General features: G+C 42.7%; 1 protein-coding gene across 3 annotated transcripts in view; it reads right to left on the bottom strand.

Moving 5' to 3' along the window:
• The window catches only part of USP47 (ubiquitin specific peptidase 47), a 50,743-nt gene extending 25,466 nt beyond the window's left edge, over window positions 1–25,277 (bottom strand). The window contains exons 1-9 of one of the 3 annotated variants that reach the window (XM_086895314.1): window positions 24,824–25,147; window positions 9,632–9,691; window positions 6,532–6,735; window positions 5,637–5,750; window positions 4,395–4,533; window positions 3,053–3,149; window positions 2,417–2,562; window positions 1,715–1,794; window positions 768–917 (exon numbers count right to left, since the gene is read on the bottom strand). In XM_086895314.1, the coding sequence (XP_086751440.1) occupies window positions 768–917; window positions 1,715–1,794; window positions 2,417–2,562; window positions 3,053–3,149; window positions 4,395–4,533; window positions 5,637–5,750; window positions 6,532–6,735; window positions 9,632–9,691; window positions 24,824–25,132 (1,299 nt within the window). In that variant the 5' untranslated portion in view covers window positions 25,133–25,147. Of the gene's footprint in view, window positions 1–767; window positions 918–1,714; window positions 1,795–2,416; window positions 2,563–3,052; window positions 3,150–4,394; window positions 4,534–5,636; window positions 5,751–6,531; window positions 6,736–9,631; window positions 9,692–17,854; window positions 17,926–24,823 lie in introns of those variants that run through there. The other 2 variants (XM_086895317.1, XM_086895315.1) reach the window with 2 other exon arrangements.
• Between the last annotated feature and the right edge of the window lie 241 nt (window positions 25,278–25,518).

Here is a 25,518-nt window from a genome sequence, read left to right as displayed (position 1 = left end):
AAAACAGCCTTTACTGAAATATTTGTTTTATTCTTATTCTTTCTCACAACTCCATCCACAGTATACTGTGGAATTTCATAGTTTGTAATCTCTTTTTTTCAGGGGGTGGAAAAACTCAAACAAAAGAACTTCCACAGATTTTCTAAGCCATAGTTCTGCTCACCAGCATCAGTAAAGCTGGAGCAAAAGAGACCACGAACACTGCTGTAGAACAGGATTTTTGAATCATCATCAAATTGCTTATTAAAAGGATATGGTATTTAAGAAGTGATCTTTAAAAAGCACAGCAACAACATGGAAATTAAAGTAAAAATTTTATGTCAATGTTCTGTTCTTCCACTAGGACTTTCAATAATGCTACAAAAATTTAGCAGATGTGCCAATGAAAAGAACAACCCAAATAAAACTTTGTGATCTCATAAAAAAATCTCTCAAATAAATGCTGAAGATTTTATCAGGAAGAAAATAATTGATTACTGCAGCCTTAAGGCAATAAAGTTGCATTTCCCCTCCCCTTATACATGCACCAGTAGGACTCATTGAAGGGCAAAAGGAAAAAAAAAAAACCAAACCAAAAAATAAACTAAAAAGCCAAAAAAAAAAAAAGAAAAATCTTCTAGAACTTGCTAGCTGGTTGACTGCACAAAGACGAACACCCCAAGATGGAGTATCTAGGATGATACTTACCAGGGAACCAATTCTACCACTGGGGCATTATGTATTCTATGTGTGTATGGATGCACTATTAGGACCATAATAGTACACACCACGCTAGCAAACGCCTGGCTGCAGCCATAGGGTCGGATGACCAGAGGGATATCCAGGTACGTGTCGATTCTCCAGCCTTCATAGCCACACTCCAGGCACCTCACATAGTCCTTCAGTTTGCCTTGGTACAGTTGATTTATAAGATCAGCCTGAAACAAACAGATTCAGCAACAGGGATTTGAAAAAAAAAAAAAGAGCAATACCACATTTCTTCAGTTTTAACTGACAAAAAGGTACTTTCTTGTAAGTCTTAATTGCATGGCTACACATTTAAAACACCATTCCCCAGCAGGACATCCATCTACTGATTTCTTATTTTCCCCTGCCCAAAGCACATATCAAACGAGCTTCTCAAACCACGTTCCGTAAGCTTCAGTGTCCCTTGCAGTCATGTCTTAAGTGACTACAAAAGCCCCAGACTGAAGTTATGAAATGAGCCTGATCTTGCAGACATTGTTAACAGACTGACCCTGCAGTCCTTTCCTGAAACAATTTACCAATTACTCCTGTTTACCAAAACTGGCCCGCAAGAAGGTGGCCATTTATCAGAATGTGTCCTGTGCCATGAATACATTCCTAACTTTCTCCTGAAATAAGAAGGGAGAGCTTGAGCTTCAAGAGGCCACAACAAAACCTAATAAATACTGACAGTGAAGAAGTTATTGTGGGAGTTACACAATCACTTTCTGTGCTTCAGATAAAGACTGAGTATCCAGAGTGCAGAATATTCCACTTTTAACTGGGGGAGGAACAGATGCAACGCACTCTTGAAAGTCACACATCACAGTAGCTTAACTATTGCCTCAAACAAGAAATGTGGAAACTCCCACAGATTTTCAAAGAGCTGGTATTTAAAATTTAGTAAATAAATTTTACAATCATTTGAAAACCCAACAAACCCCCACAATACTACACCACTGAATGAAGCCGGTTTTTCCAAGCTTACCTGCTCCGTTTGCTTCCATTTCTGTTCCAAAGCATCAAACATGACTCTACAAAGCTCCTGCACATCATGCTGCTGCCACGCTGTTGGAAATTGAAACTATTATTAGTTAAAACAGGAGATGTTATTAGTCCTAATACTGACTGCAGCCTGAGAATGCTTCCTAAAAAACTACTCATTAGTTTAATCATGTACCTACATTACTGGCCACTGGGCCACTGTTTAATTGCACAGGCATCTGCCTCTCAGTGGAAGTCAGAAAAATAAGCAGCCAGCTTGCCCACAAGGTTTATGCATAAACAAGAAATGTGTACACAAGCAAGAATATGTGAAAAATACAGAACTGCTAATGTACACTGGTACAAAAACTGCTTCTGATTTCTGCCCCACTTCGTGCTGATTCTCCAAAACCCAATTTCCCACTCCTTATCATCATGTGATAATTAAAAATCAACAGGCTATGGGGCAATATTACACCACACATAACATGTGTAATGACAGTTTAATTACAAAACTTTAACAGCCTAAAGCCCATAGATGCCATTTCTTTAACAAAGTATCCATGTAGGCTATTTTGATTCCATTGAAAAGGCCGATTCTATTAATTACTCTGAATTATTCTGGTATTTTCCCCCATGGACAGCAGTTGAGCCCCTAGCAGGCAGCAGCTGAAGCAAACCCCAGCAGTTTAACAGCTCACATTACCTTCACTACTGTCCCACCCAAAACTCCGTGTAACGTCTGTTGTTTCAATTGCCCTTTTTTTGCTGGTCTGAAGTAAAACAAACAGTCTTTGCAGCTGGTAGGGGATACTCCTCTCAGGATCCTCTTCAGATTCCTCAAATTCCCACCTATTTGCAACACAAGATATTTGACAAATAAAACTGCTTTGAAAGCATTAGTCAAAAAGGCATAAATCAACACTAGCTACATTTCAGGTCTGCCATGTCACAGGTTAACTGCAGCTATTTCTTGGGAGAAGTTAAATGCAGTTGCTTTCCATTTCTGCAGTGAATAGCAATGATACTCTTCAAATGTAGAAACAAAAACAAATGAAAACTTGGAAGCCATTCACTGTACAGACACGAACTGCACTTAGCATCAAATTTAAGTTTTTGTTTTCAGGATTCTTTAGAAAGCTCATCCACACCACAACCAGTAACATACTTTATTGAAAAGCTGAAGCTTTTAAGCAGATATAATTTAGAAGTCTATCCAGCTTGACTTCCATTATGATTTCCAGCATCCAAACAAGGAAATTTTGACAGGTGAAATTCCAAAGGCTCTCCTGCCAGTATGAACCAGCACAAATGTAAGAAGGTTTTGATTCTATATACTCACTTATACAATGCATTTCTAAATTCAGGAGTCATGAAAAGTGTTTGCAGAAGGCTGTTCAAGTAGCAAGTCATTGCTTGATTTACCAGCCCCACATAACCTAAAAATATGAGAATAATGAGATGGAAATAATGCAAAAAGATGGCAAATCACTTCAAGAGTTAAAACACTTGACAAGAAAACAATTCTGTGATAGTGTTTAAGAACTGCATTTGTCTGCTGTTGTTTATTGTTATTTCCACTCTAAATGGAGGGAATGTTACAATTTCTGAGAGCAATAGAGAATAATAGTTTATATAACAAAAGTAATTCTCCTGAATGACATGAAGCTGTTTTTTTGATCAAAATAAAAAGTAATATTTAATGCTGAATACTACAGCAATGGGGATGTAGATAACTATAAATATTTTAATAGCAGATTTAAATATTTTACAGAATAAATGAGAATTTTCTAAGAAACAATTGTGTATCAGCTCACTTACTGCTTGATGTCTGCTAAAAGTATCTCAGTAATAATGTTAACATAATTTGTATCTACACTGGTTTTATTATTGCTTCGAACCAGAAATAGAAAAAATAAATCTCAAGTTCCCACACAACACTACTATTCTAAACCCTTCCCCCTTAAATAACTAATTACAAAAACCTAATTGAACTCCTACAACGCTGTCATTTTTACTAGCTGAAAATGAAATTATTTACCAATATTAATCTAAGCTGCAATTTTAAGATTTTTCTCCAAAATACGTAATATTAGCAACAACTGATAAGCAAGGAGCATATACTGAAGCACAGTACAATAAGGAAATTAAAAATGCTTATTCATACTCCAAAAATCATTGAAAAAAATATCTCAGTACTATACTAGTAATGAAAATGCAGCTACTCCACACACAGGCATTTTCTGTGAAGAGACTGAGTCAGAACATTTGTATTTTATTACTCTACACTACAGAAATCATCTTTCGGTTTTATTAAATAAAAAGCAAGGCAGATAAACCTTCCCCTCCAGAACAGGGCAGGCAGCTCTCTTCCAGCTGGGCACCCTGCTGCCCTGACCCTGACTACGAACCAGGGATGAGCAGCACACAAACTCCACAAAGGGGGACCCTGCCAGAGTCTGAATTACCCTATCCCAACTAAGGAAAGGGTGGAAGACAGTTCTTCCATTGCTAAAGTGATGGGAGAATATCATAAAAAACATGGATAAAAAAACGTAGCACTGATGTGGGTATTTTTTAAATAAATCGCAATTTATTAAAAAAACATCCTAAGGTTCTGCCTTTTGGAAATGTCCTAAATTAATTACAAACTAGCATTGGCTTTACAAGAGAGAACAGCATACCTGTCTCTGACTTGCTCAGGACTGAAGAATAAGAATAGGTTTGACTGACATAGTCATTGCTACATCCCATGGAGCCTTCTCTGGGAAGGGGGCCTATGAATCTCTCCTGTGCTCCATCCTCCGCAGCCCCCGACTCCTCCTGGAAACACAAACACACCCAGTGCACGCACAAGTCAGACTGCACCTTTTATTGACAAGAGATTTGCCTTGCTCTCATAGCTGAGAAACCAATTTTGCTAGGCACATCACACAGTTTTTTCAAAATTGCAGATACACAGCTGAACTTTAGTTCTGCCCTCCATATTCTCAAGCCCTTGACACATTGTTTTTAGCACTGGCAGAAGGAAAGGTCCTTTGGAACCCTGCACAACCAACCACAGTATTACAATGCACACAACAAGCAAGTTGGCAATTTAGTATCTCCTGTGCCTCAAGTTTTCTGCACTGAAATACAGAATTAGATTTTTTCCAGATATACAAATTTTACTCCATTACTCTTTCAGAATCATTCTTAAATTCTGATCTCGAGTACAAATATTTACATGTGGCTTTTTTCCCTTTGTCAGGTAATCAAACTCCACAACAAAGGCTAATTAAGACAGCATTGTGCTGATACAAGAAGTAATAATCTTAATATATCACTAGTCTATCCAATCCTTGATTTGAATATATTGCAGCTGTGTGTAGCGTGTATTTGAGAAATGGAAATTTCAAAATACTTGTTATGGCAAACAGTGGCTTCTAGCAACACTGCCAACTCTCTTTTATACATATATATTTATTTTTCCATAAAGGTAAATGTGAAAGCAGCTAACTGCTGTCGATGCAGGGCTGCCATTTCTGAGAATTCTGCCAGAAAGGCCTAATATTGCTTCCAAACAACTAGAGGAAAGGGATTGGATATATGACTAAATGTGTATTGCTAAGACTTCTCCCTGAATGAGCCAAAGATTAACTAACTACACAACCTTAGAAAATTCCTTGCAGCAAACATCACGTAAGAATCTGATGAGCATGAACAGAATGACAGCAAATCATTACTAATGGAATTGGTCCCACTCAGGAGAAATGTGAATATAGATGCAAATACAGCCAAAGTCTGTTGAGAAGGTCCCCAAAGAAGCTTAGGACAAAATACTCAGCCCAGTTTTATTTCAAGTTCTGCTCTTACACAAGCACTCCAAAGAACACACATCTCTCCCCCAACACTGGCTTATGTAGCTGAGTGAAGATTTGACTCACCTGCATTACGTGAGGCTGCTCACCATCCTTGTCTGTCAAATGCAGAAAGTTCTTCTTCCCTGGCTCAAAACCAGCATCAAGAATGGTTTTGTCACTGTTCTGATCTATTGGAGTCTGATAAAAAAAGAATAAAACAACAGAAACAACACTTTTTAGAAACAGATCTATATGCAATTAACAGATTTCATCCAAGTACATTGCTTGATGTGGTTGCCGACACAGTAAGACCTCATGAAAAGAAATAATTATCCAGCAAACAAAACACACATCATCAGTACTGAAATCACCTGAGAACAGTTTAAGAAACATTACAGTCTAATGCACATAATTGACTGTTAATCTTAACAGTCGGTTAATCTATTCAGGAGTCAAGACACGGGTCTGTTTCTCATATTATCTCATATTATCCAGGGTCCTCTATAGAATGCAGACACTTTTTTCTTTAAAAGAAAAAAAAATACTTTCAGCAGGAATGACCTGAAATAAACTCACGTCTGTATGTTAACAAATCTTAGAAAGTTTTCTAGGTGTATCTACAGAAATAATATTAACTAAAATCAATACTGATTTAACAATAAAGCATAAGAGTGACATAAGTCATTTTAATATGATATATTCTATAATATATTCAAATAGGTCCAAGAAACAGGACTCACTACACAACACGCTGCTGCTGAGAAGAAAACATTTCTCAAATGAGATCCCAGGACTCTGGAACTATTTATCATGGGTATGGTTATTAAAAACACATGCTGATAACCAGAACTAATACTGCCTCTGAAGGATGATATTAGTTTCTGTTTAATGATTAAACAGACAGCATCCTGCCATGGTGCAGCCGGAGCACGCGCTGCACGAGCCCCAGGAGGGCTCCCGGCCGCAGGGAGCTCCGTACCGTGGCCGTGACGCCGTCCCCGTTGCCCCACACCAGATGGAAGGAGCCGTTCACGTAGCCCACTTTGGCAGCCACGTCCTCGAAGAGCCTCCTGAGCGGCGTGGAGGCCGGCAGGTTGAGCGTGACACGCTCGTTCACCGTCTTGGAGTTGGTGGTGTCCTGGATTATACACAGCACCCGCGGCTCCTCCGCAGCACACTCCGCCTGCAACGACAGCACACGGGCAAACCCAGCTTTACTCAACAGTCCAAACAAGCCTTCACCGATAAAACACACTACACTTCTAAAACCTAAGGCTCCTAAAACTGGACTTTGTTTTCCAAAGTAAGCGTGAGAAAATGAAGAACCTTCCATTTTTAAAAGATCCATAAAAACAAGCTCCATTTTTATGGAACAAGAAGGAATCTGTACGGCTGTGGGGACACAGAAACCGCTCAGCTTCCACACAGAATTTCAGCCAGCAAGCAGATAGAAGACTGCTTCAAAACTGGGAACAGACTTCCAAGTCATCACTTCCAGCTCATATTTTGCTTTGACACAATCATAAATTCTGGCCAGGCAGAATATACCATTTGTGACTTTCAGGAATGCAACCCAGAAAATTTGCAAGCTTCCAAGGTGGCTTGACCTGACCACTAAACAAAAAGTTTTGTAATCAAGCCACCAATTTCCTACTAACTCCACTGCTGGCTGAGTTGCAGGAGATATTCTTCTGCCTGAACAAATTAAGAAAATTAGCACTGACAAATGGCTACTGGATAAAGGGAGTTTAAACAGAAACATCAATGTAGCTGAAATCAGAACAATAACCATCTTGAATGAAAGTGGCAATGGAGTAATAAAAAAAGTTTACAGACCCAGGTAAGTCAAGAAAAATGGCATTTCTCCAACACTGAAAACCCAGGAACATCTAAGCACAATCAATTAATTCTCTTAATTATCCAAAACTGTAGATCGAGAAGGAATAACTGATAATTAAATACACATTTGATAGGGAAGGATCAGGTAAGTAAAAGGAATCAGTCCTTCAGGGAATCAGCCTTTTCAAGCTGTAACACACAGAAGCATTAGTAATGCATTGTCACAGTGCCCAAATCTCAGCCCATGGCTAAAGGCCATGGCATCCAAAAAGGCAAAAAACCACATGCAGTGTGTGGCTATCGTGATTCTCAGTGGATAAGAACAACAAATGGCAATAATTATGTTCATGCTCAAACTCTCAGTAAACATCACAAGCAGCTTCTAGAGAATACAGAAGTACAAAGAAGGTCTGGACACCTTCAGAATCCGCTGTATTTCTACATAATGAGCCTCACAAAGCAGATGAGCACCACCAAAGTGCTACAGCTCCTTTTGAGAGCTCTTACATCACCAAACCCTTGGAAAAGGAGCACGGCCATTCCAGCTGATGCTGCATGCCTTCACTACAGTGAAGATCTGCTGGCAGTGTTCACACAAGGATAGAATAAAATGTTAGCTGACTGCAGCATCTATTCCTATCAGCCTCACAAAAAAGTGGTTACAGAAAGGCAAATAAAACCACCCTCGACCCAATCTGACGCTAGCTTGCTTTTGACTAGGATTTTTTCTAAGATGCCAGAGTCCAATTTCTTTAGGTTTCTCAAATGAAATATCCTGTGTGGAAGCCTTCATTAACTGCATGCTCAAAAAGATTCAAAGCACCATTTGCAGCAAATCTGTAACACTTCATCCATTTCATCTTTATGGGAGAATTTTACATTTATGAACTGCTTTCCAAAAAGACACGCAAAACTATTCCTGAAACATTAACCACACATTAAGAAGAAAACACAATTTGGAAGTCAAAGTAATTTTGATGTATTATATCCTCACATTCATCTACAGCACCCACAGAGAAACACAGGGCTGTGCTTAAGTAGACTAAAATTAAATTTCACCAGTGATTACTTCTCCTGGGCTTTTTCCATGAAATTTCCCAGCACTGCATCTTTTTTTTAGGTGGGAGGGAGTGTTTCTTTTTTTGCTGAAGAAGCAAGCTCTTTCTTTCACTGTGTGGTTAGGAAAGAGAAGGTAAAACTTGTTCAGTGGACTTCTTTCCTGATTTTTTTTTTTTTGAGAAGGTGAGCAGCAGCTAAGACCCAACAAACTTGTAAGATCAACCTATATTTACACGCTGCTATTTATATAGTTCCACCTCAGAAAACAGCAGTTCATTTGGATTTCACTATCCCCACACTGATTTTGTATTGCTGCTGTGTTTGATCACGTCAGGAGCAGTTCCCCACTGCAGGCTCAATTCCCTGTGCCAGTGCCAGCAGGGAGTCCCTGCCAAGTCCTCCTGCCACCCCCACCTGCCCTGCCACCCTGCCTGGTGACGTGACTTGTACCACAGCTGCTAGGGAAATAATCGGGCACACAGCATCTGAGGGGTGGCAATAACATGGAGGGAACAAATGATGGACCATTAGAGATTTGCTGTTGGGTTGCTGGATGTTGCATGTCACACAAACCCTCTCTTCCTTGTTCACAGATGTAATTCTGACAGACTGAACTGGTTTAACTCAGGCTCTGTAAAGCAAACACTATTAAGCTGTCATTCATTCACACAGCCACCGCTTCAAGCTGTTAGTAGTAAATAGATAAAGCAAAAATAACCTCAGCCCAACTCTACTCACGGAGAGCATCCACACTCACCAGCTGAGCCAGGAGACAACAAAGCAACACCTTGTCTGGGCTACTTTACTACAGAAACAACGTGAAAAGCAAGACTGGCCAGCGATAGATCCCTCAGCTACTCTGTTATCAAACCAAGCCCACAAGAGAAACACAGAAATTAATTTTAACCATTTCATAATCTGATACATTGTGAGAACAAAACAATTCCTTTTTTTTAATGCTCAGCCTCACACACCAGTGTCAAAGCACAGAAACACATAACCAATTTGAAGCTACCATTAAGACTGAATTTAATACGTGCATCATCTTTGGATTCAAGAACATGCACAGAGCGTTTCATGTCAATAGCTCATGCTCACGTTAAAATAAATAGAAACTAAAGCATCATGCTGTTATTATGTTTCTTCGTTATCATTTTACAAAGTTGATTTCATCTGTCTACCTGTGAAAATTTCTTCTTCATTTCAGCAAAGATACTCTGTCTGCAACTCCAAAACATATCCTATAGTATATGAAAACAAAATTAACAAGCCATAATAATTGAAAGTTGTAAATTGACTTTTATTTTATATAAAGACAGTTTTATAGTATAAAAAAATATCATTACAGAGTTCGGAAACTTCATTCACAGAATAACTCAAGAAGGAATAGCCTATTTTAATATTTAAATTATCACAGGAGCAGTGTTACAGACAATGTCAGTTAATTTAAATGTCAGTTAATGTAAACAATATACAGACTACATTTCATAAAGTAAGAAGCGAATGGATAAGAAAATGTAAATAACAATTCAAGATACAAATTCATACTAACACTTTTCTTGATTATCTTTAAAACATGCCACAGACATAGGCAAATATTTTACCTCACACGGTTCAAGGGTAGGATTAGCATATAACCCTGTCATTCAGTTTATTATTGTATTTACAATTATTACAATACAATTATTGTATTTACAAATCATGAAGCTGTCCAGTTTCATATGAAACTGTTCTTTCATGCCTGGATTATTTCCTGTAGGGAAGTTTTATTACCATGAGCCCATTCTGAAATATTCAGCTGAAGGTAGTAAAGAGATGAAGTTACTGACTTTATTCCTACCACTCTTAAAGAAAGCCTGCCTTCCTATCTCTGATGTATCATCAAAAATTCAACAACAAACATTAACTGCACAAAACTGTTTTTTGACTAAACATCAAATTAACCAGTTTCTGAATCTCAAGTGGTGCACTCTGTATTTTTCCAGAAAAGAAAAACAGGAAGTGAGAAGGAAGATGCTCATAACATCACTGCTCATCTCCAAATTCCTTCAACTGCGCCCTCAGTAATGACTACCAAAACAAAAACCACTGACATGATCTTTACTGACATGCCCTATTTGCCCCCACAAATCACCTACAAAAATAGCCCAAATTAGACTACTGCATTTAATTTCTCAGCAGGATTACAAATAAGGCAAGATTTTCTTTCTTCACGTGCTGAGAACTGAAGATCCAGTTTGGAAGTTTTAATATGGCCAGACCATGTCTAGCAGTTTCCTTTACACACTAGTCTGTAATTTCAGATTTGAGAGATTTCAGATTTAAATCACACAATTTAAATGTTTTGCTGCTTATTGGTTTTACCTGCTCTTAATCAAAAGTCATGTACATCTTGTTAAAATCACCCAAAGGTGAATAAAGTCCTAGAACTGCGAATCTGAAACTGCTGATTTGTAATATTATCAAATACATTGCCCTGTGCCAAAGACTTAATTAAGACTTCCAATTTTCCTCCTAATCAGGGATTCCAAAGAACCCTGACTTTAGCCTGAATTCCTTCTCTCCAGAGACAGGCAAGCCAAGTCTTGTACACACAGGGGCACGAGTAATTTTGTAATGTGCTATTTGAATTGGTGCACACAGTGGAGGGTGCAAGGGGAGGACAGGCTCCAGGTATCACAGGCACAGAACTATCTACCTGTTGCTTCTTTTATAAAAATATTCCTGTGCTGGCTTCTCAGCTCCTGTTTTTTCAGTTAGGGTCTGCTTGAAGATTTTCAAGAGCTACTTCACTAAACAAATTTCAAGTACACAGATCAAACAAATGAGATTTACAAATTATACTGTTTATATTATGTTCAGAAATTTTAGAAATAACTGAGAGCTTCTGTGACAAATCAAATCACAAGTCACAGAATCACAAAACTATTTAGGACAGAAAAGACTTCCAAGATCATTGACTTTAAAGTTTTTTGACTTCCAACTTTTAACTGACCATTACCAAACCAACTAGACCATGGCACCAAGCACCACATACACTTGTTTTGTGAACACCTGCAGGGACAGGGATTCCAGCCCCCCCTGGGCAGCCCCTTCCAAGCCCTGACAATCCTCTCAGTGAGGAAAGTGCTGCTGATGTGCCAGCTGACCCTCCCCTTCTGCAGTCCCAGGCCGTGTCCTCTCACCCTGTGCCAGTGCCTGGGAGGAGAGACCGATCCCCAGCTGGCTCCCCGCTCCTGTCAGCCCCTTCTAGAGGGTGACAAGGTCCCCCCTGAGCCTCCTTTTCTCCAGCCCCAACACCCCCAGCTCCCTCAGCTGCTCCTCACGGGGCTTTCACCCTCCAGACCCTCCCAGCTCCGCTGCCCTTCCCTGGACTCGCTCCAGCCCCCGATGCCCTCCTGAACCGAGGGCCCAGAGCCAGACGCGGCACTCGAGGTGCCTCGGCAGTGCCCAGGACAGGGGACAGTCCCTGCCCTGTCCCTGCTGGCCCCGCTGCTGCTGCCACAGGCCAGGCTGCCATGGGCCTCCTTGGCCACTTTCAGCTGCTGCCAGCCCCCAGCCCCAGCTCCTTTTCCACTCCAGCCCCTCTCCCCCAGCCTCCAGCACAGCACGGGGCTCCTGTGGCCCGAGCGCAGGACACAGCACCCGGCCTTGCTGAAATCCAAGGATGTGTCCATCTCTCACATGCAGCATTCTCTACTTTGCAATGAAAGTGTTCACTCAAACACTCCCAATAAATCTTATAATAACCACTAGCGCCATTCTACATTTTACAAAAAAGCTACTCTCAGCATAGAGACACATTTAAGGTACAATTAAGAGACCAAAGGTCTTCTATAAAGTTGCTTAATTTTATCCTGATAAAAGTTACTCTGGAATGCACCAAGCCAATTACTTATTACACCTCACAAAATCAATAGGCACATTAACTACACAGTTCAAGGCTTTCAAATTAACATGCACACTATTCATTCACAGGCAAATGCACAAACACCTTACTGCCTTTTCCTCACAAGAAGTAAGAGCAACTACTCTGGTAGCAAGCACATCTATCCAGTACTTGGGAGAAGTCCTCAAAGCTCCAAGCTGCTACTTTGCCAAAGTGTGACATAATATACCAGTGGCTCAGGAAAACAAGCTGCAGACCCTAAACTGCATAAGCACCTAAAAGGCAAATGCAGACTGCTAATTAAGGCTACAATCCACATAATCATCCCACAGTAATTTTAGCACAGAAGTCTTCTCAGGCTAACATATTGGTCAGCAGATATTTGAAATTGTAATTTCATCTGTTAACTGTAATTTTAAAAAAATATTGAAACACTGACGCCTTTATCCTGAGCCACTCCATCTTGCTGAGGGTGGGAATCCTGCGGGATGGAGAGCACCCTCAGCAAGCCTGCTGATGACCGTAAGCTGGGCAGTGCTGTCAGCCTGCTGGACAGAAGAGATGCCATCCTAAGGGACACTGAGAGCTTGAGAGCTGGCCTGTGTGACCCTCATCAATCACAACAAAGCAAAGTGCAAGGTCCTACACCTGAGCTGGGACAGTGCCAAACACACCTACAGGCTGTGCAGAGAAGTGACTGAGGGCAGCCCTGAGGAGAAGGACCTGGGGGTGATGGCTGATGAAGAACTTGCCATGAGCCAGCAGTGTGAGCTGGCAGCCCAGAGAGCCAAGTGTATCCTGGGCTGCAGCAAATGGAGCGTGAGCAGCAGGTCAGGGGAGGGGGGTTCTGCTCCTCCACTCTGACCTGTGAGCCCCACCACAAGTGCTGGCACATTTCTGGTGCCCACAGCACAGGATGTGTGGTGTGTGTGACCACAACACACATGGAAGTGTTGGAGCAAGTCCAGAGCAGGGACATGAAGTCAATAAGGGGACAGGGGTACCTGCCCAGCAAAGACAGGCTGACAGAGCTGGGCTCTTCAGCCTGGAGAAGAGAAGCTGCACAGACACCTCACAGCAGCAGGACCTGAAGGGCCTACAAGGAAGCCAGAGAGTAACTGTTCATCAAGAACTGTAGTGGCAAGACAAGGAGTATTGGGTTAACATTGAGAGAGGAACCTTACACTAGATATATGGAATAAATTCTTTACATGAGGGTGGCGAGGCATAAGTTACCCAGGGAAGTTGTGGAATGCCCCATCCCTGGAAGTGTTCACAGGCAGGCTGGATGGGGCTCTGTGTGACCAGGTCTAGTGGAAGCTGCCCCTGCCCATGGCAGGGGGTGGAACTAGACGATATTAAAGGTCCCTCCCAACCCAAACCATGCTACTGGCCCTTTACACTGCTCCATTTCTAGAAAGGTGATGATGATAAACCTGCATGTAGAAGATTTCTGACTATTTGACCAGACTTACAAAAGACTCTTTACAATACAAACATACAATCAACACACAGGTCTGACCTGGGTGGACTTCTGGAGGGCCATGCTACACAAGAATTTACACCCCATGTACCTTTCTAAAACATACTTCATCTTTCTTCCATGGAAGATCTGCACCTGCAAGTCGCAGAGCACAAAGCGCGTTGTTGCACTGAAGCAACTCAAGCTGTATTTCTGCATACACAAAGGCAGCATTGTTATTAGTCATTAGTTAGTCATCTGCAAGACAGACATTTGCTTTGACCATATAGGTTCTGTATTTGTTGAAAATAAAGGAACAATAAAAATAGAGTGTTACTAGATCTGTCACAACAATATTCATATGTAGAACTGCAGTGGTTTTAACACTGCATTTAGATGTGGCTTGCTGTTTTTCAGCCTTGAATCACTGAGTTAATTAAAATTCTATAGCAGCATTTCACTATTTTAACTCCTGCTTCATTTTTATAAAATTATTTTCAGAGATTGAAAGCAAAACCTAAAGCTAAGGTCAAACTTCATACAAATTCTACCCAGTATTTCCAAATTCCAGGTCAAGAGTTGAACCAACAGATGTGTCAAGTTTTACTGCCAAGTACAGTTAATGGCCGACTGAGACTTAAAAGGATCACCACTAGAGAAGATTCTACATGTCCACACCTGTAAATAATTCTCATGAATCACTGCAGTACAGAGGGAAGACAAAGAGATCAGTAGCAAGCAGCAGACATCAAGTTTATATTCCCAGAATTACTTGGATGATTAAGCCTAAGACAGCAATTCTCAAACCTAATGTAGCAACTTCAGCCTGTCACGGGAAGCCCACACCAGTGACTGCTGCGTGTCACGTCGCTGCTGGGCAAACTCCAGGGTGCACATTCCAGGCCTGTGAAGGGACTGGATGCACACTTCCAGCAATTACAAGAGTAAGTGGAATCTGGGAGCTTCAGTGACACACAAGTAGTCTGGATCTGTACCTTTTACTTCTGAAATACCATCACGTAGTTGAAACAAGCTTCTGTTCAGAAGCTGAACCATCGCTAGTGTCTGAATGTTTCTTTTTCTCTCAGCAATGACAAACTACTATCAGATCAGCCCCCTGAGAATCCACAAGCATAATTTAGGAAAATTTTTCACCTATTTCAAGAGGTCTAATCCATTAAATGCCACACTGGATATGTGCTGACAGCACTGCTCTCTGCAGAAATGCAAAGATCAGAGATCTTTCCAACAGACAGTGAGTAAGGGGAGCACAGTCAGTGAGCACTGGGGGTGCCATTTCCACCCGTTCCCATCATTTCCCCTCTTTCTACCCTGTGCTTTTGAACCATGGACTTCAGAGAGTCCTTACAACCCACAACTGGCCCCCTTCTACTCATGGAGCTACTCATGCTCCATGTTTTTTTTCCAAGCCTGAGGAAGCTCTTTTTAGAGGCCAACTTCCCTGGTACAGCTGAGCAGGGTCCCTGCCCCGGGAGGTGGGACAGGTTGACAAAGGTCCTTGCAATGAGGAAAGCATCGAGCAGGTGTTCTACTCACATCTGGCTTTATTTTAGAGGAAAGAGGCACCTTCTTTTTGGAGTACAGGTTACTAAAGTAATCCTGTCAGAGCACCGAGGTGTTACTCAACACAGGTGCTTTGCTGCAGCCCAGTCTGAGTTAATGAGAGAATAGCACACTTAGAATCCTGTTACAAATGCCTGAACCAAAACACTTACAAAGACATGTTTTATAGCACACTTGTGGCAAACTGAATACACTTCTTAAAACACAGATCCCAGGAGGTCTTAAACAGAGTCATTTTGAGCTGTTAACTTGATACATCTTGTATTGGAACGTTTCCTGAAGTAAAAAAAATTCTGAACAACCTTGAGACACAATCATTTAATTTTGAATCTGACTGACTTTAAAGCATCAGGTCTGTGAGTACCTCAATAATACACTTTATCCTCACCTTTCAATTCTTCATTATACCTGGGGAGACTTCAGGCAAAATCCAAAAACAATGTTTTGAAGCTAGTGAAACTAAAAAGAGGTCTTCTGTCCCTTTACAAGTAAGGAAAAAAGCTACTTCACAACAAGCCTAAAATACCATCAAAATTCAAGAATATATATCCTGACTCTGACCTTTTTCTGAATTACTGAACTTTGCCCACTCCCTGGTTTGCTGTGGGATATTCAGGGGAGTTAAGAGTACCAACAGAGTACATCAGAGCAGCAGCATTTCAAATGCATGTGTTACATGCAGTAGTGCTGACATCACTAAATACCAGCACCACCTGGACCTAACTGCAACTTTCTGTGGTATCTGAGAGACTGAAATGAGAGCCTCCACCCTTAGGTAGGGTATGAGTCTGTCAATGGTGCTGCTGCTCACAGGCCAAGAGCAGGAATTCCTCCTTCCTTCTCTTTGGAAAGGCCTAGGAGAGCAAAAAGTGCCACCGCTGTGGCAATGCCATGCTCCCACCCACATGCCACACTCGCCGTGTCTGCCAGCTGCTGTGGCCACAGGGTGACAGCTGCACATCCCAGAGGGCACCTGGGACACACTGACATCATGGCCCTGCCTGGGTGGGACACACTGACACCCAGGGCACCTGGTCACACTGACACCCAGGGCCCTGGTCACACTGACACCCAGGGCCCTGGTCACACTGACACCACGGCCCTGCCCAGGTGGGACACACTGACACCACGGCCCTGGTCACACTGACACCCATGCCAAGTGAACCCTATAAATGCTGTCCTTATGGGGGATGACCCAATTCAGGGAGGAGGTACAAAATCAGTTCTGTAGCAGAGCCTCTTGTTCCCTTTGGAAAACGGGGTGTATGTTTTACTCTCTTCTCTGCCTTGTGTAGATTATTATTGTTTCCAAAGGCACCTTCTCAGAAATGCTTCCTTAGTAACAAAATGTTAGTTTAAAAGAATTGGAAGTGTCACCTCACTGAACCAGTTGAATGCCAGCTGTCAACTGTCACTTCTAGAAAATGCACAGGGACAAATTATTTTTATAATACATATACACTTTGAAGTCTACTGTTTCCAACTTTCCAAACATGTCCAAAAATAACCCTATGCCTCAGAAATAGAGTGTGCTATGAGGCTAGTGTTTCCCTTTGAGAGTTTGTTCGTACTGCTACATATTACCGGGTCATTTGTAAGAAACACTAACAAAAGAACTGGAATGACAAAAAAAGTTGGGATGGGGCCAGAAATAAGAACAAGCCTAGAGGTTGCTCCAAAGGCTACAGGAAAAAATATCGTGTGAGGGGACACATGCCTGGGGAGAGCTGAACTAGAGACCAAAACATCCACTTTTCAGTTTTACAGAAAGTATTTTTCTTATTTTAGAAGACTTTAGAATGTCTTACTAAGGACATCCTGAAGAACCAGTCTTCTTACACTTATCTCCTTACGCCTTTTAAATACGGTAAATTAAGGTGATTCAAGATTAAATACTTCTCTTAAGAAAAGTCAAACAAAGCAGCTGCCAGTAACAAAAGAGTGCAAATATGTCCTGGTCATACCTGCAGATCACACAAGAACTACCACAGTTTCCTTCAGGGGTAACAAAGAGTAGTTTAAATATCTATAGTTATCTCTTAACCATTGGACATTGTGAGTATTTCACTCCCTTATTGTTAAAGGCTTTCATTTCAGCTGATCCTATTTTCTTTCCTCCTCTGACCCAAAGCTGTTGAACTTGCAAAGGGTTTTGCAACCACACTGAAATAACTGAAAGAATTAAATGTCAATGAAGCTCTCCACATTCACAAACTATCTCTACATTCATTACAGTATAACCTTTACATTCAGATCTGAAACAGCCTCATCTTTATACAGCTTCCTTTGCCTGTAACTTCTGCCCACCTTCCTCATCAGCACGCTCCTTTGGTTTTCCTTCAAAAAAAAACAACCATAAAAGCTAAAAAAGGGCATATGAGAACACAAGACACTACACTTTTATATATTACCCAACAGTTGCAGTATTTGTCTCCTATGGAAAGTCACAGAAGTAGTGGATGGACTTACCCTTCATTTCTTCAAGTATGAATTTTATGGAAACATTTTCCTTTGCTGCTCCTAATCTGAAGAACTTTCTGCTGGATTGAATTACAAATGCAGCATTAGCATAAAAATAAATTAAGATTCTAAGCAAAACCAGTACTCAGAAGAGTTTTCTCTTCATGGACAATTTTGAAACGAAGGTTTATTTCCCTACAAAATCCCCAACAGACACGTACGCTATAAAACTCGTGTGCAGTTCAGCCATTAAGACGTACGTGACCACAGGCGTAGTTTTCAATTCTTTCACAACTCTCTAACTTTAAGCTGTCCAGCTGCTGCTGGCAAAGGAGAAGGAGAGGCTGAAGAGCGAGCTGTGTTAGCTGGGACTCTTTGTGCAGCTCCCTGGGAATTCTGCACAGAACCAAGGGCCCAGCTCACAATGGAAGCACCTGGCCATAAACCCAGCCTGCTGCCACTGCCACCAAGGGCTCCAGGGAGAACACAGAACCCTGGAGCTGTGTCCCCACACAAGGAACAGGGGTGACAGACAATGCATATTGAGAAATGACCTCGACAATTCTTCCACATGTAAACCAATGAAAGCATTTGATTTACAAAACCCAGGTACTACACAAGAACTTCTGTATCTGCTCTTTTTTCTTTTCCTTCACTGTTACTGGTCTCAACCCAACACCCACACAAATCAGTGAGCACGGCTGCCTTCCATTCCTTTAGCTCCTCTAGCACGCTGACAAACTTCTTCAGGAAATGCTATCTCCATGTTCAGACATCATTTACTGGGAAAACTTTCACACTGTATCAAATATATTTGTCATTAAGCTCTAGAACCAGAGCATCCCCCAATCCTCAGCAATTCAGGCACACTTGCTCATGTTCCTGAGGCAGCTTTCGTGACGTGTTTATTGAGAGGCTACACCTGAACTGCAGCATGATAACCAGCTCCAAGCTATTCACAGAAATGCCAATCTAAAAATAATCTGCTGCCATTTTTCAGAAGCACCTAAAGCATCCTTGTGATCACAATCTCAACAATTATATTGAATCAAGTGATCTGTACCAATTTCACCCCTTAGTATTTTTAGAACACGCACAACATCCTTTTTAGAAATTATTTCATCTGCCAATGCTGTGCAAGAGTATTTGCTCAGTGTAAGCTGACTACCTGCCAAGCATTGCAAAACCCCAAAGAAAATAAAAAACTTGGGATTTCACACTGCCTGAAACTGTGGTCAAGTTCATTGTTATTTTATCAGAACTCCACAAAAAAATTCTGTAACTTACTAATACTCACAATTATCAGTTCTTTAGTAACTAGTGGCATTGTTTCAAGAATATTTCATTCAAGACAAGAAAAATAACAAAATGCTAAATGGCAGCTCACCCAGAGGTACACCATATTAAATCTTAAAGGGCAAAGTGTAAAACAGCAGCTTGAAATGTTCACAAAAGAATTAAAAACTTTTTCAAACTGAATAAAAAGGCTGAATACGTACATGTAGCTCAATCACTCTATTTTTATGGATGTAAATTTCACCTTTATTTTCTTAGATAAAACCCAACGTATTTTAAACAACAAAAAGCATGAAGCTATGACTGGATACACGAACATCTGAACATAATGTAGTGTGTTATAGTACCAACTGTAATCCACTGGGGGGGAAAGGTTTAGGATAAAACCCCACCCCACTCCCACTTAAATCTGACAAGACTTAAACATGTAATTCAAAGGTAGCACAAAGTCAAGGTACTTGTTTATTTCAGTAAATCACCACAAGTTCTAATGTTATATTGAAGTAAATACATTCCATCAGAAGAAGAGGCAGCACAATAATAATTTCCATCAGTATGTGTGTGTTTGTACAACTAACATTTTAAAACTATGACACAAGCCCCCATTGATTATATCCACAGGTTTTCAAAAGAACAGAAAATGGCATTTGGGGACTTTATTTCATAATGACAACAAACAAAGCACTGGAAACTTTTGTTGCATATGGATACTCTGAGCTCAAAAGAGCATAGAATGTAACACTGACAAATCTCTGAAGTATTCTCTGTTTAGGAAAAAGTTCACTACAAATCTGAGAAACAGTGTGTAGCACAAAAACCAAATAAAAATAAGGTTTATACTTTTACTACTGATGCTTTTGATTCCAAAATTTTAATCACCAGTGACACACAAATAGTAGAAAAAATGGCATTTCTTGTTTGTGGTTATGTTCAAAATGTATCACTGCAGGGAAAAAAAAAGTATTTAGTTATTTTAATATTTAATAGTTAGATTATTCTCCTGAGTAGTAACTTCCTCCAGCAGCATTTACAGTCTGAGGTTCCAGTACCAAGTGCGGCCCATCAGGCAGCTGGTACCTCTTAGGCAAAAACATTTCATCAGATGGTCTGGAAGTGCTGATACTTCATTATCCTGATCATCTTTCTATGCTGCAGATTAAATGCCCAGATGACAGCGAGGGGAAGTAAACTACCGTTTACTGGAAAGCCAGTGGCTGGAAAAAACAGGGAAAGCTCTTGAATTCTACTCCCAAGCTTTATTCACCAAACTCAGTAACTACATGAACATCATTCAGAAAGTGCCTGTTTGCAAGGAACAAATTATTTGTGGAGTTCCATGTGGATTTTCTGTTTGTTTCCTACGTTTCATTTCCAAAATACCTTCTCAACGAATTAGTCAGTTTCTCTAGTTGTCACAATCATACCTTTATGTTTTCTAATGGAGCACACGAGAGGGAAAACAGGAAAAACAGATAAATTATGCAAGCTGTAACCACTTGTAGAATCTTTTCATACACAGGAATGAAAAAAACAAGGGTGTCATCAGCACTGAAAAGAACAGCATCCCTTTACTTAAGAGAATTGCAAAATATCTTAATCAGATTCCCGCTCTTCTAATGAGGAAGTCAGGATGATATCCATCAAGAGACACATTTGATTTGTTCAGTGAGGAAGATTAAAATGGATTCATTAGTGTAGGGATGAAAAGACTCACGTTAGTGAGCTGAGAGACATCTCACACCACCTTGCTTGATTTAATGGCAGCCAGTATATATTCATATATATTTATATATATTTATTTATTCTGACAGGTATACTTTGGATAGTTCATGCTGAAACATGTTGAAAAAGCATCTGCACAGCATTTATTTAATCAGTAGCACAAACACTTCAAAAACCTCATAGCAGAACACACTTCTCATATTCTGACCAATACTCATTAAGTTCTCACACATCTTGATTTTCACGATAAGTCTTTGTAAAGTTCACTTATATTATCAATAAACACACATAGGCATCTTTCTCACCAACTGTATTGATAAGATTATTTTATTGTTTTCTATTTGAGGTAGATTTTCCCAAAATAAGTTTCAAGTCAACTTTTCCTGTTATAAACACTGAAAGCCATAGAAATGTTTTCCCTTCTGATAGCATAATTTTCTTCTTATTTCTATAATTATCTTACTCATGCTATTCACCCTCTCTTCCCAGGGTTACTGGGTAAAAATCCACACCTATTAATACAGCAATTTTCATAGAAAATGCTCAAATTTTCCTACCAGGGTGCAGCAATGAACTGTGTTTTACTCAGTGCCTTCTGTTTACTGGATATAAAAGAAAACTGAACTGAATCTTTTCATCTTTTAGATGAAGAAAGCAAAGTAATTGAAGATTGGAAGGAAAAGCAACAGGGGCCAGTTTACACTGAACCCCAAATCCAGTGAGCAGGGATTCTCACTGCCCCCACCAGAAGGAATTACAGGTCACACTACTACAGGAACAGCTGGGAAAGCATTAGGCAGCAGTGGGGATACAAGAATGAACTCACTACGTGCCTGCATAGCCCAGGCAAAAACCTTGGTGCAAAAAGAAATCCTGACACTGGTTTATTAGAAACTGCTTTAGTACATCTCTTCCAAAGGAAAAAGAACTGTGTCCCAAAGTTATGAGCAAAGGAAAATAACAGGGCCCTGATTACCTGGACTTCAGAGATGCAGCTGAAGCCATGCAATGTCCAAAACAAAACTTTTCATGAGTGCCTAATTAGAGACATTTGAAGTGCAGTGGCGAAACATTGTATCCACTTTGTATCCATGAAAAGACCGTATTACTGCTTACAAAAACTAACGAAAAAACCCCAAGCAATTCTCCTTGGCAAACAGCAATCTGAGCTCCTGCTAACATATACAAAAATAAGGATACAAACAAAAACTGAAGACTCATAATCAATACCCATCCTTCCACTCCACCACACACAGGCTGGTAGTTTTAGAGACACCTCCTACCACTTATCTACCAAGGCATCATGTAACTTGTAGACAAGAACCAAAATCCTTTTCCACTCCTTTGGATGATTAGTCATTCCCTAAACCAGCCTAAAGCAAACATAATTACATTTCTTCTTGTTCTTTCGCACTGGAATGCCAAGGAATATCTGGCTGTGTGCTCATCTTCAGCAGAGTGGTTCAGAGCCCAGCTGAAATCTTTGAAGCAGCACTACAGTGAGTGTTAGAAGCGACAGCACCCAGCCCACCGGGAAGGGACAAAGCCATGAGCTGTGATCCTTTATCCATCCCTGAAGGGCACAGCTGAAACTCCAAACGATCTCCTTTGCCTCCAACTGCTCTTAGGGGCATCATAGGTATATTTAGGAGCAGGCTGTTGATAACCCAGAGACCTGGAGAATTGTTTACCCATAACTCAGTGCTCTCTGCAATGGGACTATTACTGAATCTCAGAAGGACTTAATGGCAATGCTGCAGTGTAGCGTTCATTAAAACTCCCTATTGCTAAAAAAAAGAACGATATACTGAAAAACACTGGAAAAGTTGAAGACAAACTTCTGTTACAACATATATATAGATATAACCAGATGGGCTTAACACAAATAGTTCATCTGTTTTCTTTCTCAATTTCATTTCAATAATATTCTGTACAGTTTCATTTACTTTAAAAATGCATTGAGACACAATAAAGAAGTTGAAAAAACTTGCTGAGAAAAAACAACTCCTGCTAGCATTATCAATGTACAAAGTTTATAAGATTTCACACTGTTTGTTTAAGATTCCCATATCTATAACCACATATATTCATCTCCTCCCTTTCCCCATACTCCCCCCCCCCCCAGATAAAAGTGCATTCAAAAGCTTCGTCCAATGAGTCAGTTAAAAATACACATCTGAATCATAAGTATATTCTGAATACAACTCTAAAGCCAAGGGGGATACTATTAATACCTAAACTAAAGACACAGCCTTGGCTAGCTGCTTTTATTAATACCTTGTCTATTCCACCAAACTACAGCCACTGCCACAATGTTTCTCCTGCCACTATCCCTTCTCTGTATGTTTCCTTGGTTTTAAAATGAAATCTTTAAGTATATCAGCTACTCTGTCTTCTGGCCCTAGTTTTATATTTTTGAAGATTTTTGTTAAAAGCTGATATTTAAGCATATTAGCTACTACACTCCATCTCTTTTTTAAAGCTTCTGGAGATTTCACTTTCCTGTAAAGATGAAAAATTTAATTCTTTAAACCTTAGTATTTTAAGATAGGAAATGAGGTAAAGTTACCTTTTTCCTACATATATCCTGTGTTTACATGCACATCTGCCTGCACAAAACATTGCTTCTAATATTCAGCGCTGTTATTTGCTTCTCAGATCTACTCAAGAATACCATTTAAGGATCAGCATCTCATTTTGCTAAGCTCCACGAAAACGAAGCCCTTGCCTGACAAAGCTTCCTGGAAGAACACGGGACGGAACAGGTAAAACGCAACAAACACCGACGTCTGACGAGAAACAACGGGAAGGGTTTGAGAAATTTATCAGAACTGCAAAACTGTCAGAAAAGTTGGCAAACCGCGTAAGTGTACCTGCTCAGGAAACAAAGTTTCTGCTGATACTATTCTACCAGCAGCTGTTTCCCAACATTTCATGCCATCACTCGAGCTCCTTCCCCTGCACAGTATCGCTCCAACTTGACACGTGTCAGTCGCCTATCGCTGCAGGACAGAGGCTTCGCCTTCCTCTTTCACTCGGGCTCTTATCTCCAGCCTATGGCCAGAAAGCCTTTCCCCTTCTCGCCACAGCAGGGGAGAGATGAGGGGCCCAGAATAAAGGAAACAAGCCGCAGTTCAACCCATTCCCTCCGGCACGCACCGCGGGCACTGCCGCCCGTTCTGCGGCGCTCCAGGACGCGCGGAGCCGGCCCGCACCCGGCCCCTGCCCCTCGGCCGAGACCCGCCGGGCCGGCTCCTGCTCTGCCCCTCGGTCCCTGTCCCTCGGCCGAGACCCGCCGGGCCGGCTCCTGCTCTGCCCTTCGGTCCCTGTCCCTCGGCCGAGACCCGCCGGGCCGGCTCCTGCTCTGCCCCTCGGTCCCTGTCCCTCGGCCGAGACCCGCCGGGCCGGCTCCTGCTCTGCCCCTCGGTCCCTGTCCCTCGGCCGAGACCCGCCGGGCCGGCTCCTGCTCTGCCCCTCGGTCCCTGTCCCTCGGCCGAGACCCGCCGGGCCGGCTCCTGCTCTGCCCCTCGGTCCCTGTCCCTCGACCGAGACCCGCCGGGCCGGCTCCTGCTCTGCCCCTCGGCCGAGACGCTCTGGCCGGCAGGAGCGGCCCCGCTGCCTCCAGCCCCGTGCCACCGACCCGGCCCGGCCCCGCCGCCGCACAGGCCGGGCTCCCCGCATGCCGCGGGGCGGACAGGTGCAGCCCTCGGGCCGCCGGGGGCCCTGCGCAGCCCGGGCTCAGCCCCGGCCTCCTCCTCCTCCCCTGGCCAGCCCCTTCACCCGCGCACCACCGCCGCCGGCCCCGCACAAAGACGGGCCCGCGCCCGCCGGGCCGCGCAGGGAGGGAGCGGAGCGGAGCCGAGCCAGGCCGGGCCGGGCCGAGCCGGGCCTCCTCCGCTCCTTCTCGGTCGGGGCCGACGCCCCGGGCCTACCGCCCGCCGCCTCCGCCTCCCGCCTCACCTCTTTGGGGACGAGCTGGTTCTCCTCGCTGGGCACCATGGCCGGTGGCGCGGCGCGGAGCCCGCAGCAGGCTGAACCGAGCGCCGTCGTCAGCAGCAGCGGAAGGCGGGGGGACGCCCGCGGCTCATCCTTCTCCTCCTTTTCCTCCTTCTTCCTCTTTTCCTCCTTCTTCCTCTTCTCCTCCTCCTCCTTCTTCTCCTCCTCCTCTTCTTCTTCTTCTTCCTCCTCTTCCTCCTCCTCCTCTTCCTCCTCTTCCACCTCCTCCGCTCCCGCGGGCAGCGCCGCGGCTCCGCCCCGCCGCCAATCCATGGCAAAATGGCCGCCGGCGCGGTTCTCGCGAGAGCCGCCCCGCCCCGGGCCCGCCGCGCTCCGAGCTCTGGGCCCGAGCTCGCTGCTACCGCGGCGGGCCCTGGCCCTGGCCCCGAGCCCGCTGCTGCTGCTGCCGCTGCTGCCGCTGCCCGGCCGAGCCGCGCCGCGCCCCGTTCCCCCAGCACGAGGGGCGGTGGCGGAGCCGCAGCGCCGAAACTCCGGCGGGCCGGAGCCAACCCGCGCACGGGCCGTCCATGGCGCCGGGCCGCCCTCACGTTATCCTGCCCTGGGGAGCGGCGTGGGGCGGCCGGGCCTGCGGGGGACAAGGGAGTCAATAAACGAACGGGCACCGGCTGCGGGCGGGTTTAGGGAACGACCGGACGTGC

Source organism: Cyanistes caeruleus, chromosome 6 (genome assembly GCF_971803275.1).
Source record: "Cyanistes caeruleus chromosome 6, bCyaCae1.hap1.1, whole genome shotgun sequence".
Classification (NCBI taxonomy): Eukaryota; Metazoa; Chordata; class Aves; order Passeriformes; family Paridae; genus Cyanistes; species Cyanistes caeruleus.
This window is presented reverse-complemented; position numbering and strand designations above follow the sequence as displayed.